The sequence below is a fragment of the Dromiciops gliroides genome, chromosome 2 (assembly GCF_019393635.1).
Source record: "Dromiciops gliroides isolate mDroGli1 chromosome 2, mDroGli1.pri, whole genome shotgun sequence".
NCBI lineage: Eukaryota > Metazoa > Chordata > Mammalia > Microbiotheria > Microbiotheriidae > Dromiciops > Dromiciops gliroides.
The window spans coordinates 576,814,131-576,830,208 of NC_057862.1; the positions used below are offsets into that span (position 1 = coordinate 576,814,131).

Sequence of the window (16,078 nt, forward strand, 5' to 3'; positions counted from 1 at the left end):
TACATAAAACTTATTGAACCTCTATCAATGTGTACACATCAATATATTGGTATATTAATAACTGTACTTAAAACATGACAAATTTAACATCGACACATGAGATTAGTGTGAACATCAGGAATGGCCCTAAACAAGATTCATGTTCAATTCTCTTCTATTTCTTTCACCACAGTTCGACCAAAGCCAGATAACACCTTATCTGCTAAATTGTACTTTACTTCTAATCAAATTTGCCACTCCTATTCTACAAGAACCTTGCTTTCATAATGTTTCAGAACTTGGCAATGAATTAATCACTGATAGATAATTAATTCATTCCCCTATTACAAGATAAGTTTATTTACTTGAATAAGTGGAAGATCAGATTTCATGGTATCTAAAAAGAAAGATAAAAAGGAAGATGTTTTGTTCAGTGTAGCCACTTGGCAATCCTCAAACATCAGTTAGCTATTTGACCTACTGTACATGTAGAGCTGGCAATGGGTGCTCAATATTTCTAGAGTGAATGATTTTTCGGGCTTTTAAAAAGATGATACATTTACAGCATAATTCAGTGCACTCTAGAGTCCTGAAAATGTTTTCAGTATTTCAGATTATTTCTGATAACATTACGTGAGTACTTGGTATATGTATTAGAGAAAAAGGAGTTAAATACCAAATGATATCTAAAGTGGGTATTTTGTATAAATGAGTTACCAAAAATGATCAGAGCCATTCTGTATTAATTTTTTTTAAAAATTAAGCTTTAAAAAATGAAGATTGTCATTTAAAAAATAAATACAAGTTTTACATATTTATAGTTTTTATATAACATTTTTTTAAATGAAAATAACTGATTAGGAAATATGAATTGCTCTAATTTCAGTTCAATATGCTTTTTTCATCTAGGATGGGATATGGGATGGCAACTTGTCGGCATTTTTTGACATGAACATGTTCTTGGATATCATCTTAAAGACTGTTTTAGAAAAGTCTGGAAGAAGAAGAATTATATTTTCTTCATTTGATGCAGATGTGTGTACAATGTGAGTAACAATTCTTACATCATAATTTTAAACACAGTTTGTTTTGGGGGAGGAAGCTAAACACCTTTGTATCTGGTCTTCCTTCTCTGTTCCTCCATATTATCTTGCTTTGGGGAAATAAACACAAATGGGAACAAATGAAAGGGAGGAGGAATGGAGAAGGTGGAAAGTAGCTCTAAAGGACTGCATTTACATAGAAATGGGTAAGTGGAATTAAAACCACGAAAAAAAAAAGAGAGTGTAGTTCTTGTCTATTTCTTGGCCTCCTTATCAATAATGATCCAAATATAAGGCATATTTGCCACCTGCCTGCCTTCCTTTCTTCATCCCCCCCCCCAAAAAAAAAAATATGGCTTTAACAAAACCTGAGTGTTGCTTATAAATAGTACTATTTTTCATCTCTACCTAAATGTGTTCCCTTTTAAAAGAGATTTCATTTTGGGAATGTGGGTACAGCAGGGTTAATGGATTAGAATGTTTGCAGATCATAGTGAGGAAAAAAGTAGGTTAAGACAGAATGAGATAAGGAGAGGGAGATATATAAGATAGAACATTATGATCAGAGAAGAGAATTTTTTGAACATGGAAGTGAAATAGTTATTATTGATGATGAGATCTAAGATATGACCATTTCAGGGATAGCCGAGGTTGAATAAAGATTTATTTTTGAGGTCAGAGTATTCAAGAGGACATTAGTATGTATATTAAAGTCTTTAAGTATGAGGATAAGGGTAAGGGTGGAAAGAAAGACTATGAACCACTTATTAAACTGCTTAATAAAGGAAAGAGGGGAAGCGATCTTCAGGCTTATAGATCACTTGAGCAAAAATGTGGATAGGATGATGTAGGTGAAAAGAATTATGTTATTTAGAAATCAGTTAAAAACAACAAGTTCAGTCTCAAATTCTGTGAATACTCCTACTATTCACTGCTTTTGCTCCTACACACACGATGCTGAGTAAAAGTGGAGAAAAGGGCAGCTAGGTGGCACAGTGGATAAAGCACCAGCCCTGAATTCAGGAGGACCTGAATTCAAATCTGGCCTCAAATACTTGACATTTACTAGCTGTGTGACCCTGGGCAAGTTACTTAACCCTCATTGCCATCTCCCCCTTCCCCCCCCCCCCCCGAAAGAAAAAAGAAAAAGTGGAGATAATCATGTAACTGTTCTGACTAGGTCTACTACAAATGTAACGCAATGCCAACTGGGCCCTCACTGTTGCTAGAGAATCCTACCACACTTCCCTTATCAGCTCACCACCCCATTCTTCACAATGGCTCTTCCAAAATTCTTCATCCCTCCTCAAACTTTCCATGATCTACGTTCTCAGCTGAGATCCTTCCCTCATGTTTTAAAAAAAAATTGAAGTCATTCTCTTTGAGCTCTCTCTTTTTCCCTCTTCCTCACCTCCTGTCATTCAGGTGCCTTCTTCCAATTTCTTCTCCTTCACCCCTGTCTTACATGACTGAGACATGACTTTATTCCTTATCATGGTTAACCCCTTATTCCAATGATCCCATCCCATTCTGTCTCCTTTAATAGATTGTCTCCTCTATTAGCCCCACTCTTTCAGTTATTTTCAGAATTTCCTTGTCCACTGGCTTATTTCTTGCTGCTTAACAAATATGCCCATGTCACCACTAACTTGAAGAAACCCTCATCTTTCCAGCTGCATTTATCAGCTTATTTCTCCTCTGCCCTTTGATGCTAAACTCAAAAAGGCCATCTGCAATAAGTGTCTCCACTCTTTTCTCACTTTTTTTTTGGGTGAGGCAATCAGGGTTAAGTGATTTGCCCCAGGGTCAGACAGCTAGTAAGTGTCAAGTGTCTAAGGCTGGATTTGAACTAGGGTACTCCTGACTCCAGGGACGGCGCTCTATCCACTGCGCCACCTAGCTGCCCCTCTTCTTACTTTAACCTTTTATAATCTGAGTTTTAATTTTATCATTTTATTCAAACTGTTCTCTCTAAAGTTAATAATGATGTCTTAGTTTCCAAAACCAATCCTTTTCTTACTCCTCATTCTCATTGACCACTCTGTAGCCTTTGACACTGTTGATCATTCCCTCCTCCTTGATACTCTCTTCTCTTTTTTTTCATGTTGATCTTTTTCCTTGATACTCTCTTTTCTTTGGGTTTATGGGACACCACTGTGATGATTCTTCTCTTACCTATCTGACCATTTTTTCTATGTCTTCTTTGCTGGATTCTCATTCAGATCACATCATCCAACCAGAGGTGTCCCCATAGGGTTCTCTCCTGGACCCTCTTATCTTCTCCCTCTGTACTACTTGGTGATCTCATCACTTCCTGTAGATTTAATTACCTTTCCTATGCCGATGATTCTTAGTTTTACCTATCCTGCTCCAATCTCTTGCTGACCTCCAGTTTCATACCAGCTACCTTTCAGATATCTTGAACTGGATGTCCAGTAGACTCAAACCATAATACCATGCTCCCCTGCTCCCCTTCCCTATTATTGTAGAGGGCAACACCATCCTCCCCATTTCTCAGGCTTATAACCTTGAAGTCATCCTTGATTCTTTCCTATCTCACCCTGCCCCACCAACCCAATATCTGAGCTGTTTCCAAGGCCTGTGATTTCACCTTTGCAACACCTCTTGAATGTGCCCCCTTCTCTCCTCTGAGACTGCCACCACTTTAGTGCATGCCCTCATCTTCTCATGCTTAGATTATTGCAGTAGTCTGCTAATTGGTATGCCTGCATCAGATCTCTTCTCAGTTCAGTCCATTCATCCACTAAATTGATTTTCCTCAAGTGCAGTTCTGACGATGTTGTGTGCCCCATTCCCCCCCCCCCCAAATCACTCCATATTCAATAAAGCCAAGATGGAGGAGGAATGGTAATGAATTGCCTGAGCAATGCTAAAAGACAATTCCTGGAGCAGCAGAAGCCATAAAAGGACAGGGTGAAATAGAAGGTTGCCAGGAAAGGTCTTCCCCACCTGGGTATGAGTGGAACATAGTCCAGTGCAGGCCACACCAGAGCAGCAGACCTAGCTTCAGCCTCGGCAAATCTGGAGCAGGCCTTGGGAGTCACTGAATCAGCAGCAGCAGCAGCAGCAACAGCTGCTTCTGGAACTCAACTCACAAAGGCTAAGTGAGCTGAACAATTAACTGATAGGAAATTACAGGGGACTTTTTAATAGCACTGAGGCAAGACTGTTGTTTTGCCCATACTCAGATCCAGGTCACAGTCTTGGGTGGCTGTCCCAGGGTGGGGAGGAGCATTAGCACACCAGAGCTTACAGCTATAGTGGTGCTGGATGCACCTCATAGTTCCAGAGCAGAAAAGCAACCACCAGCCAGGAGAGTAGTAAAATGGTATACCTCTCCTTAAATCACACCACCTTGGAAGAACTGAAAACTTACAACTCCCTAGAAGTTTCTCCAAAAACAGCTCTACAAACCCCCTGAAGCTTGGGACAGTACATCCTGCACCCTGGAAGCAGTGCCCCACTTTAACAAAGAGTTAAAAGTCAAGAATAGGCTGGGAAAATGAGCAAACAAAAAAAATTCTGACAATAGAAAGTTTCTATGGTGACAAGGAAGATCAAAATATACCTCAGAAAAAGATTATAAAGTCAAATCTCCTGCATTCAAAGCTTCCAAGAAAAATATGAATTGGTCTCAGGCCGTAGAAGCTCGCAAAAAGGACTTTAAAAATAAAGTAAGAGAGGTAGAGGAAAAAATGGGAAGAGAAATGAGTGATGCAAGAAAATTATGAAAAAAAATCAACAGCTTGGTAAAGGAGACACAAAAAAAATACTGAAGAAAATAACACCTTAAAAAACAGACTAGGCCAAATGGTAAAGGAGGCACAAAAAGCCATTGAAGAAAGGATTGCCTTGAAAAGCTGGATTGGTCAAATGGAAAAGGAGGTACAAAAGCTCGCTGAAGAAAATAACTCCTTAAAAATTAGGATTGAGCAAATGGAAGCTAATGACTTTATGAGAAATCAAGAAACAATAAAACAAAACCAAAAGCTTGAAAAAATAGAAGGCATTGTGAAATATCTCATTGGAAAAACAGCTGACCTAGAGAATAGTTCCAGGAAAGCTAATTTAAAAATTATTGAACTGCCTGAAAGCCATGATTTAAAAAAAGAGCCTAGACATCATCCTCCAATGAATTGTCAGGGAAAACTGCCCTGTTATTCCAGAACCAGAGGGTAAAATAGAAATTGAAAGAATCTACCAGTCACCTTCTGAAAGAGATCCCAAAATGAAAACTCCCAGGAATATTATAGCCAAATTCCAGAGCACCCAGGTCAAGGAGAAAATATTGCAAGCAGCCAGAAAGAAACAGTTCAAGTATGATGGAGCCACATTCAGGATAACACAAGTTTTAGTAGCTTCTACATTAAAGGGTTGGTAGGTGTGGAATATGATAATCCAAAGAGCAAAGGAACTGGGATTACAACTAAGAATCACCTACCCAGCAAAACTGTGTATAATCCTTCAAGGGAAAAAATGGGCATTCATTGAAAGAGGGGACTAGCCCAGGGTCACACAGCTAGTGTCAAGTGTCTGAAGCCAGATTTGAACTCAGGTCCTCCCGAATCCAGGGCCAGTGCTTTATCCACTGCACCACCTAGCTGCCTCCTCAGGCATTTTTTTTTTTTTTTGCGGGGCAATGGGGGTTAAGTGACTTGCCCAGGGTCACACAGCTAGTAAGTGTCAAGTGTCTGAGGCCAGATTTGAACTCAGGTACTCCTGAATCCAGGGCTGGTGTTTTATCCACTGCACCACCTAGCTGCCCCTTCAGGCATTCTTGATGAAAAGACTGGAGCTGAATAGAAAATTTGACTTTGAAATACAAGACTCAAGAGAAGCATGAAAAGGTAAATAGGAAAAATAAATCATAAAGGATATTAAGGTTAAACTGCTTATATTCCTACATGGGAAGATGATACTTGTAACTCATAAGAACTCTCATTATTAGGGCAGCTGGATGGAGTATATTTAGATAGAGTTGAATATGAAGGGATGATATCTTTAAAAAAAAATGGGCACCCACTAGCTGCACACTAGGGTGCCTCCTTCTCATGAGAAGGAAATAGCCTTTGTCATATCGCTGTTGAGTTCCTGAGAATTACTGAGAAAGGGATGGTTTTTTTCCCTCACCATCAATTGGGGAATGGCTAAACAAGTTTTGGTATATGATGGTTATGGAATATTATTGTGCTATAAGAAATAATAAGCAGGATGATTTCAGAAAGGCCTGGAAAAATTTTGCATGAACCAATGTATAATGAAGTAAATAGAAACAGCAGAATTGTTTGATGAACTGTGAATGATTTAGCTATTCTCAGCAATACAGTGATTCAAGACAATCCCAAAAGACTAATAATAAAGCATACTATCCACCTCCAAAGAAAGAACTGATCTTGATTGAATACAAACAAGCATGCTATTTTCACTTTCTTTCATTTTTTCTTTTATTCAAGTTTTCTTATACAAAATGACTAACATGGTAATGTTTTACATAATTGCACAAGTATAACCTATAGTCTGATTGCTTGCCACCTCAGGGAGTGGGGAGGGGACAGAAGGAGGGATAGAATTTGGAACTTAAAATTTTAAAAATGTAAAAAATCAAAACAAGGGGTGAGAGGAATGCACTAGGAAAAAGGGAAAGGGAGAGGTAGAATGGAGTAAACTATTTCACATAAAAGAAGCAAGAAAAAGCTTATACAGTGGAGAAGAAAATGGGGGAGGTTTTGGAGAGTGAGAGAACCTTACTTTAATCAGAATTGGCTCAAAGAGGGAATAGCATACATACTCAATGGGTATAAAAATCTATCTTAACCCTGCAGGACAGTAGGAGGGGAAGGGGATGGGAGGTGATAGAAGGGAGAGCAGATTGGGGGGGACAATCAGAAACAACACTTTTTAGGTGCAATCAGATGAAAGGAGATAGAAAATAGAGTAAATTGTGTGGGAAGGTAATACAGTGGCGGGAAATACAGTTAGCAATAACAAGTGTGAAAAAATTTCTGAAGCAAGTTTATCTGATAAAGGCCTCATTTCTCAAACATAGGGAACTGAGTCAAATTTATTAAAATAAGAGCCATTCCCCAATTCATAAATAATCAAAAGATGTGAAGTTTTCTGATAAAATAAAGCTGACTATAGCCATTAAAAGTTAGAAAGATGCAAATCAAAACAATTTCCCTGTACTACCTCATACCTCTTGGGTTGGATAATAGGATAGCAGAGGAAAATGACAGATGTTATAGATATATGGGGGAAATGAGACATTAATGCAGTTGGTGGAGTTGTTAATTGATTCAACCATTCTGTAGAGCAATTTGCAGCTACAGCCAAAGGGTTATAAAACCATGAATATTCTTTCTTTGACCTGGAAATATCACTACTAGGTTGGTATCCAAAAAGAGAAAAAAATCCAAAAAGTTAAAGGACTTCTGTACAAAAAAAATATAGCAGCTCTTTTCTGGTGGTAAAGAATTCAAAATTGAGGGGATGTCCATCAATTGGGGAATGGCTGAACAAATTGTCATATGTGATTATGATGGAACACTATTGTGCTGTAAGAAATGATGAGCAAGATGCTCTCAGAAGAACCTGTGGAAAGACTTAGCATGATCTGATGCAAAGTGAAATGTACTGTATACAAAGTAACAGCAATATTGTAAGATGATCAGCTGTAAGTGACTTGGTTCTTCTCAGCAATGCAATGATCCAAGGACTTAAGATGAAAAATGCTATCTATCTCCAGAGAAAGAACTGATGGTGTCTGAATACAGATTGAAGCATTTTTTTAAACTTTATTTTTCTTGAGGTGGTGGTTTTGTTTTGTTTTTTTTGGCCTGTTTTCTTTTACCACCTGGTTAATATGGAAATGTTTTACATGACTACACATGTATAACTTATTATTGAATTTCTGGCCTTGTGAAGGAGGGGATGGTGGGGCTGGAGGGAGGAAGTGTTAAAAATTGTTTTTATATGTAATTGGGTAAAATAACATTCTAAATAATATATAATTTAAAAAGTTTATTGATTGATAGATTATATACCTTCTTGTCCTGTAATTTGTCCTTGCCCTTCCTCATATCTCACAAGGAGTCTACCCAGTAGGCTAGAAGGCTGCCTCAGTTCTTGATGTTATGTGGGTGCCAAGATTAAAAATTTGGAGATGGTGGTGTAGTGGATTAATTGGAGAATGGAGAGACTAAAAGCAGGGTGACCAAATTAATAGACTATTAAAGTAGTCCAGTCAAGAGGAAGGAGATGAAGGCTTTATATAAATGTGTAAGTAGAAAAAGGGACCAATGCAAAAAGTAATGTGTTACAGCTTGAAGATATTGTTGTCTACCCTCTTTGTTTTCTTATTTTCTAATCAAGATGTCTTACTACTTGATAAATATTAAATATTTGTTACAGGATTCGACACAAGCAAAACAAATACCCTGTTTTGTTTTTGACTCAAGGAAAATCTGATATTTATCCTGAACTCATGGATCTAAGAACTAGGACAACTTCCATTGCAATGAGTTTTGCACAGTTTGAAAATTTGCTGGTAAGTTATAGTTTGTTTTTAGGGGGACTGAAAGGGAAAAAAAATATGTTAAAATAATACTAATTTAATTTAACTTTGACTTGAAAGTAATTGAATGAATTTAATTAGGATTTACATTGTATAGTTCAAGTAGAGAATACTACCCATAAAGATTTAAAAACATAATGGATGGTTATATTGAATAATTCTTATTATTAACCAGGGATTTTCCTTCTAGGGAATAAATGCACATAGTGAAGACCTTCTTAGGAATCCATCATACATCGAGGAAGCAAAATCTAAAGGTTTAGTAATATTCTGTTGGGGTGATGATACCAATGATCCTGAAAACAGAAGAAGGCTGAGGGAATTGGGTGTTCATGGCCTGATCTATGACAGGTATTATGTATTTTATGAAAAATTTCCCTGTAACTTAGTAATAGTTTCATATAGAAAAAGTATGTTAAAAATTACAATTAAAATATATTTTATTCTAAGATATATTAGATATCCTTTTTGGTCATTCTTCCATCACTAGAATAAAATATTCTACCCATGAAGATTTCTTTTCATTCATTTTTTTCATTTAATTCATGTATTTCATTTGTATATTATTTTCATATTGTCTGATCAAACGAAGTTTAAATATGAATTGGGGAGGATGTTGCTTTTTATGTTTTATATATATACACATGTGTGTACACACACATATATACACACATACATATATACATGTGTGCATGTATGTGTGTAAGAGTTTACATTCTACTGATTTAAAGTCCAGAACTGTTTGCAGTACTCAAGTCAATGCAGAATAATGAAAATTAAAAGAGGAAAAAATTTAATAAATTAGGGGGAAGTCAACAGTGTCATATTTGAAATATCAAGAAGTCTACTTTAGAAGAAAAAAGTTATTGATAACTTAAAAAAAAAAACCTGTAGAGTATAACTACTATTTTCAGAAGCTATTTCTCCCATAAGGTCATAATTTTCAAGATTTTTACCATAACTAGTATGAAGTTTATAAGAAATTGATAAGTATTGGTAAAGTTTAGAATTTCTGTAACAGTATAGAGTTTACTCTGTCCTTTGACTAGTTGCCCCTGAATATATTTGAATTTGTTAAAGGGACTATGTGTCCCAAGTTTTTAGAATTATAGGCATAACTTTCCTTCAAGAAAATGAATTTTCAGATTTCCAGAAATATTTTGTCTATAATTGAGTTTTACTGGAAGTTGTTGAATAATGCAAATTCTATGCAAATTATGAAATCATATCTGTCTTTGTTTTTTCCTTCATAGGATATATGATTCGATGCCTGAACAGCCAAATATATTCCAGGTAGAGCAGCTGGAGCGTCTAAAGAGAGAGTTACCAGAGCTCAGGAGTTGCACATGCCCCACTATTAGCCATTTTGCCCATACACCGCATGTGTGTGGATGTAGGTCACACAAGCCTGCCAATAGCATAGCTAACTTAAAGAATGCTTAATCTTGATTATACAGAGCCCTTTTAGGGTCATGTACTGCTACTTGGGATATGTAGTTTTCATCATTCAGCACTGCTTATGCCTTTTGGTTTTCTCAGTCCAAATGAAGCAATAACTAAATATTTTACTATTCCACTACAGTTCTTGCTAGAATTTCAAATACTCTTGGCCAGGTATAATTACTAAAGAGTCTCCACCCATAAGAAAAAAAAAAATTAAGTGGCTGGTAAACCTCAGAAAAAAAAAACATTCAAATTTTAATCATTTTTAAGTTAAAAGAGTAGCACTTTGGAATCTGTAAAGATAACACATACTATTGACATATTTGTTATAACTTTCATTTGATGAGATCTAAGATCATTAGCACCTGAGGAAAATGACTATGCATAATTATACCTGACCATGGAAGAAATAAGTACCTCAAATGCATGCATTTGCACTGGTGGTTCCAACTGCACAAATATTTGTGCCATCTATGTATGTTTCTTATGTGGACTGTCATGCACATAAACCATTTTTGTTCAGTATGAACCTTGAGGCTGCTGCCATATTCCCACTCTGCCAGATATATGCCTGTATAAAAAGCCTCGGGGTAAAAAAGTGAATTTGTATAACACCTCAAAAGTTGTTTTGCATCAACTTGTCAGATTTTAAATGAAGCAGATAATTTAATATCTAAAATATAAACGAGTCGTTGAAGACATTTCTGCAGCTTTAAAAAAATATTGCACATATCTTAAGTGAAACAGATCACATGATGTATAAATTCTACCGAATGCATGCTTCAGGTTTTAAGCATGAAATTATACATGTTTACCATAAGTCCTTGCATCCTCTGGTGCTAGGTAAGTGTGAGAAGGTGATAAGGACTAAAATAAAAATTTTTTGTTGATGAAAAATAAGCCTATTTGTAGGCAATTTAAATTTTGCTTACCATTTAAAGTGTGTCTTACTACTACAGACAGTTCTCGCTTTATGTGAATTCTCATTACTCAAATTCAGTTGCTAGTCAGTGGGACTTGGGAACCTCAGGCAGCAACAGGGACAGTGGGTGGGTGCTAGCAGTAGCTGCCTGGCCAGGGGTCCTCCACTCCAGGCACTGAAGCCCATGAAGCTGTAGGACCCCAGACACTGGGGAGGGGAGGGGGAGGTCTGTGGAATGTACATTAAACCATTCTACTTATGTCAATCGAGAACTGACTGTACCTATTACATGCCGTCAGCTCTTGGGGTGTGTGTGTGCGTGTGCGTGTGTGTGTGTGTTAGAAGTTGTCTCCAAATGAAATAATAAATGTCCTGAAATCTCAACTCTGTATTCATTGGTTAATATATATCATGTGTATAATTTATTCATGAATGTGATGTATAAGCCCTTGCTTTATAAATATGTATGCATGTTCTTAGATTGATAGTTTTAAGGTTTTTTCCATTGCTAGGAGATTGTTAACACACAACTGTAACTTATGAAACAAGTATTACTATATGATAAGTGACAGATTTATTTTATTTCATTATAAAATATTTCAAGAAGATACTATTTTCATAGATTCTGTTTTATGGAATGTCTATGAAAGCAAGTTGAAAATCTGAGTGTCTGTCTTTATGTCTGGGGTTTATGCATTCATTAGCATATATTGACTGCAATTAAGATTCAGTTAAATTTTAGGGAAAAAACCCTAAAATTATAAAAGAACAATTTGTTTTATTATAAAACCTAAACACATTATTTTCATTTATTAGCATTTTATATTTGGAATACTTTAGACAATTCAATTTTCTGTATCGCGATGGTACTAGGTATCATTTTAAAGTTAACTTGTGCTTAGAGAAAATTTTAGTCAGGAAAATATTATGTTTTTTTTTTTTTTTAAATGTAACATACAATTACCCTACTATAATTTAGCTTGGGTTGGTGGGAGAATGGGTGCTATTACTATCTGCCAGGCATACAAAGAAACTCCAAAACATGGTCTTTGTCCTCAAGGAGCTCACATTCTAATGGGGGAAGACCACATACAAGTACCTATGAACATAGAAAATATTTTCATTGTCATTGAAGGGTAATCTCAGAAAGAAGGCACTAGCAGCTGGGGGGACCAGCTTCAACAACTTCATTAAAAAGGGAATTTGAGTAGATTCCTGAAGGAATCAAGGAGGCAGAGTTGAAGAGGCATGGAATAAGGCAACCAAATGGTTTTTGAGAGGAATAGCAAGAAAGCCAGGGTAGTTGGCTCATAGAGTATGTGGAGAAAGAAACACATTTATATAGCACAAATTTATTTCACTTCATACTCATAAAAACCCTATGAGGTAGGTGCTATTATTATCCCCATTTTGCAGTTGAGGAAACTGAGGCAGACAGGTTAAATGATTTGTTCAGGGTCACAGAGCTAATAGAGTGCCCAAGTCCAGATTTGAACTCAGATTTTCCTACCTTCAGGCCCAGAGCTTCATCTACTTTACCAGCTGATTATCATAGAAGAAAAAAGTTTAAGAAGACTGGAAAGATAGGAAGAATCCAGGTTGTGAAATTTTTGAATGCTAAATGTAACATTTTAATATTTCAGTTTGGAAATAAGGGGATCTATGGGAGTTCGAGTAGGGGAGTGACTTAGAGCAGTACTTTAGGAAAATCACTGGCAAGTTGATGGATTGGAGTGAGAGGAGACCTGAGGCAGAGAGACTAACCAGAAAGCTATAATATCCTGTCCAGACATGACATAGTAAAGGCTTAGACCAGTGTTGCAGTTGTGTGAGTGGAGAGAATGGGCCATGTATGAGATATGTGATGATAGAAACAAGACTTGACAACACATTGGAAATGTGTTGTGGGAGTGAGGAATTAAAGAATAACACAACTTTCAAACCTGAGAGAATGGTGGGGGACAGAAATAAAGTTAGGAAAAGGGGAGGATTGGTGGTGTGGGGGGGAGTATGAGTAATGTCTTGATTATGTTTGTTACTTGTGTGATCCTCTGATTCTACCATGAATCTTATGTTGCTATGGTGGAAAGGAAGTAAATTGAAAGGAAGTTAAGGAAAGAAGGAAGGATGCCAAAGAGTAATTTTGAATTTATTCAGAGGTGAGTAAATAGAATCAAAATCGTTGCTACCAATTTTTTAAAATGATAGGACCCCTTTCAACATCAAACCCATGATGTCCTATGAGGTATATTAATTTGTACCTTTTGTTTGTCACTCTGTCAAGAAGCATTTATTAAGTATCTCCTGTGTGCCAGTTATTGTGCTAGGGGTTGGAGAAAACAAAGCTAAAAAAATGAAAATGGTACTTGCCTTCCATGAGTTTATGTTCTATGCAGGGAGACAACATCATTAAATCTTACCTCAGACACTTATTAGCTGTCACTCTGCACTAATCTCTCCTTTAGTCCCCTTATTCATAAAACGAGGGAGTTGGACTCTATGGCTTCTAAGATCTATTCCAAGCTCTAAAGCTACAATCCTGTGTATATTTACCAGAATATATAAAATAGAAAAACTTTTTAAGAGGAAGGCACTAACTATTGTGAATAGCCTCCTTTTGTAGGAGTCGGTGTTTGAGCTCTTTGAAAGAGGCTGAAGATTAGGAGAAGTGAAGCGTTCCTGGTATAAAGACAGCTGTTGGAAAGGCACAAATGCTAGAGACAAGTGTCATGTATGAGGAACAATAAAAGGACCTTTTTGTCTGAGTTGTAGAGTTCATAAAAGGAGAATTTGAATTAGACTAGCAGGATAAACTGGGAGAAGGTTGTGAAGAGCTTTGGATGCCAGGCAGGAGTTAATATTTAATTCCTTTCATTTTTAAGTGCCTACTATGTATCAGATATTGTGCTAAGTCCTGGGGATACCAAAAGAGGCCAAAGACAGCTTCTGCCCTCAAGGAGCTTACAATCGAACAAGGGAGATAACATGCAAACAAATATATGCAAAACAAGCTATACATAGGACAAATAGGAAATATTAAAAGAGGGAAAGTACTGGAACTGAAGGGTTAGGGTAAGCTTCATATAGAAGGTGGAATTTTAGTTGGGACTTAAAGGAAACCAGAGAGGTTAATATTTGGAGCAGAGGGGCGAGAGCATTCCAGGCATGGGGGACAGCCAGAGAAAATACCTAGAGCTAAGAGATAGAATGTCTTGTTTGTGAAATAACTAGGAGGCCAGTGTCACTGGATCAAAGAGTATATGCCAGGGATTAAGATGTAAAAAGACTAAAAAGGTAGGTTATGAAGGGCTTTGTTCTTGGTGGCAATAGGGACCCAGTGGAGTTTGAGTAGGGGGGTGGCATGGTTGGACCTGCATTTTAGGAAAATTACTTTACTGGCTGAATGGATTGGAAGAGAGAGACTTAAGTCAGGCAAACCTACCATCAGATTACTGCAGTAGGCATAAGGGGCTTGTCAGAGTGGTAGCAGAGGAGAGAAGGGGGCATATTTGAGAGGTGTTACAAAGGTGAAATTGACAAGCCTTGTATTCAAATTGGATATGGAAGTGAGGAATAGTGAGGAATCCTGATAACTCCTAGGTTGGGGTCCTGCGGGATTGTGAGGAAGGTACTCTACAGTAATAGGAAAGGCAGTTGAAAATGAAAGATCGGAGGTCAGTAGAGAGTTTGGGGAAGTAAAGTAGGGAGCCACTTGAACTTAAGGAATAGTGTAATAGCATGGTAAGACCTTCACTTTAGGAAAATCACTTGGATAATTGTGTGAAGAATGGATTAGAATGGGGGAACACTTTAACAAGTAGGGAGATTAATTAGGAGATTATTTCAATGATATAGGTGGGGCGTGAGGTAGCTGTGTACACGAAAAGATGATGTATATGAGAGATACTGTGCAGGTAGAAATAATATTTATTGATTGAATGGATGTGTGGAGTGGTAGTGAGTACTTGATGCCACCAGGGCTGTGAACCTGAGTTACTAGAAGCATAATGATTTCTTTGATGATAATAGGTTAGAAGGTGATTAAGGTTGAAGGGAGAGAATAAATTCAATAATTTCATTCATAGATGCAAATGGTAACCCTTTCCTGTCTTAGTTAATAGTCTTCATGAATTGCTGTGGTTGACCAATTTCATTACATGTTTGTAGGCCAACTTTTTAGTGATGAAACTCTCTAAACTTCTCCAGGTTGGTTCTTAGATGAGGCAGTCATTGCTGAGTTTACATGGGAACATTTTCACTTTATAGGGCTTTCTAGAGCTTGTTTTCCAATGGAATAGGAATCAAGAACGGCAGGAGATCTACAATATGAAGAAGCATGAAAATGGGGCATTAGGGGTGAAATCCATACCAAGTGGCCTCTTAAATACTGATATTTAACTTGGCTCAGATAACTTTTGAATTAATTTGATTTTTGAAGATTTTGCCATTTCCTTGAACTTGAAATGGTAAGATTTCTGTTAAATGCTGGAATTTTTCTTATTGGAGTGAAAAGATAGAAACTTGAAATAACAAGCTTCTCCAGCTCTGGAACTAAAGGGCTAATGTAATTTTGAGGATAAATTTTATACATTGATATCCTCATTTTGAATTGTTTAAAATAATATGAAGGTTTTGCTTCACCTATGAAATTTTGCCTACCTATTGCCACTGCCCTATACACATTTCCTCATCACCTTTCCTTCACACCCCCTTCCACCAATCTTTCACAAAGTCCCACCTACCTTTGTAGACTGGTTTTCTAATGCTCTGCTACACAAATTTTCTATTCCAGCAGCTTATTTTCTAATCATTCTCCAAAACCCCCCCCTTTGTTTCCACTGCTTTTAATAGCCTGCCATGTTGTTGGTATGTACTCCTGAGGTGGAAAATGGTGATGGGGACTGTTAAGGGATGTGCCGGTATAGGCTGGTACTTCAATAGGTCAGGTTTGATGTTGGAACATAAAGAGGCACTTCTATGCCATTCTGCAGTTAATGAAAAGAGGTTTACTTGGCCTAAGCATATAAAGGATATTCATCAAGGATATTCCAGCACTTGGGTAGCACAACCCCTTTTATCCCCATATGGAAATGTAGC

At 37.1% G+C, this 16,078-nt stretch overlaps 1 protein-coding gene across 2 annotated transcripts in view; it reads left to right on the forward strand.

Annotated features, from left to right (window-relative positions):
* GPCPD1 (glycerophosphocholine phosphodiesterase 1) overlaps nt 1-11,365 on the forward strand; it is an 85,277-nt gene extending 73,912 nt beyond the window's left edge. For both annotated transcript variants that reach the window (XM_043981327.1, XM_043981328.1), the window contains exons 17-20: nt 889-1,025; nt 8,454-8,589; nt 8,807-8,967; nt 9,870-11,365. In XM_043981327.1, the coding sequence (XP_043837262.1) occupies nt 889-1,025; nt 8,454-8,589; nt 8,807-8,967; nt 9,870-10,059 (624 nt within the window). In that variant the 3' untranslated portion in view covers nt 10,060-11,365. The remainder of the gene's footprint in view (nt 1-888; nt 1,026-8,453; nt 8,590-8,806; nt 8,968-9,869) is intronic.
* Nucleotides 11,366-16,078: the final 4,713 nt, after the last annotated feature.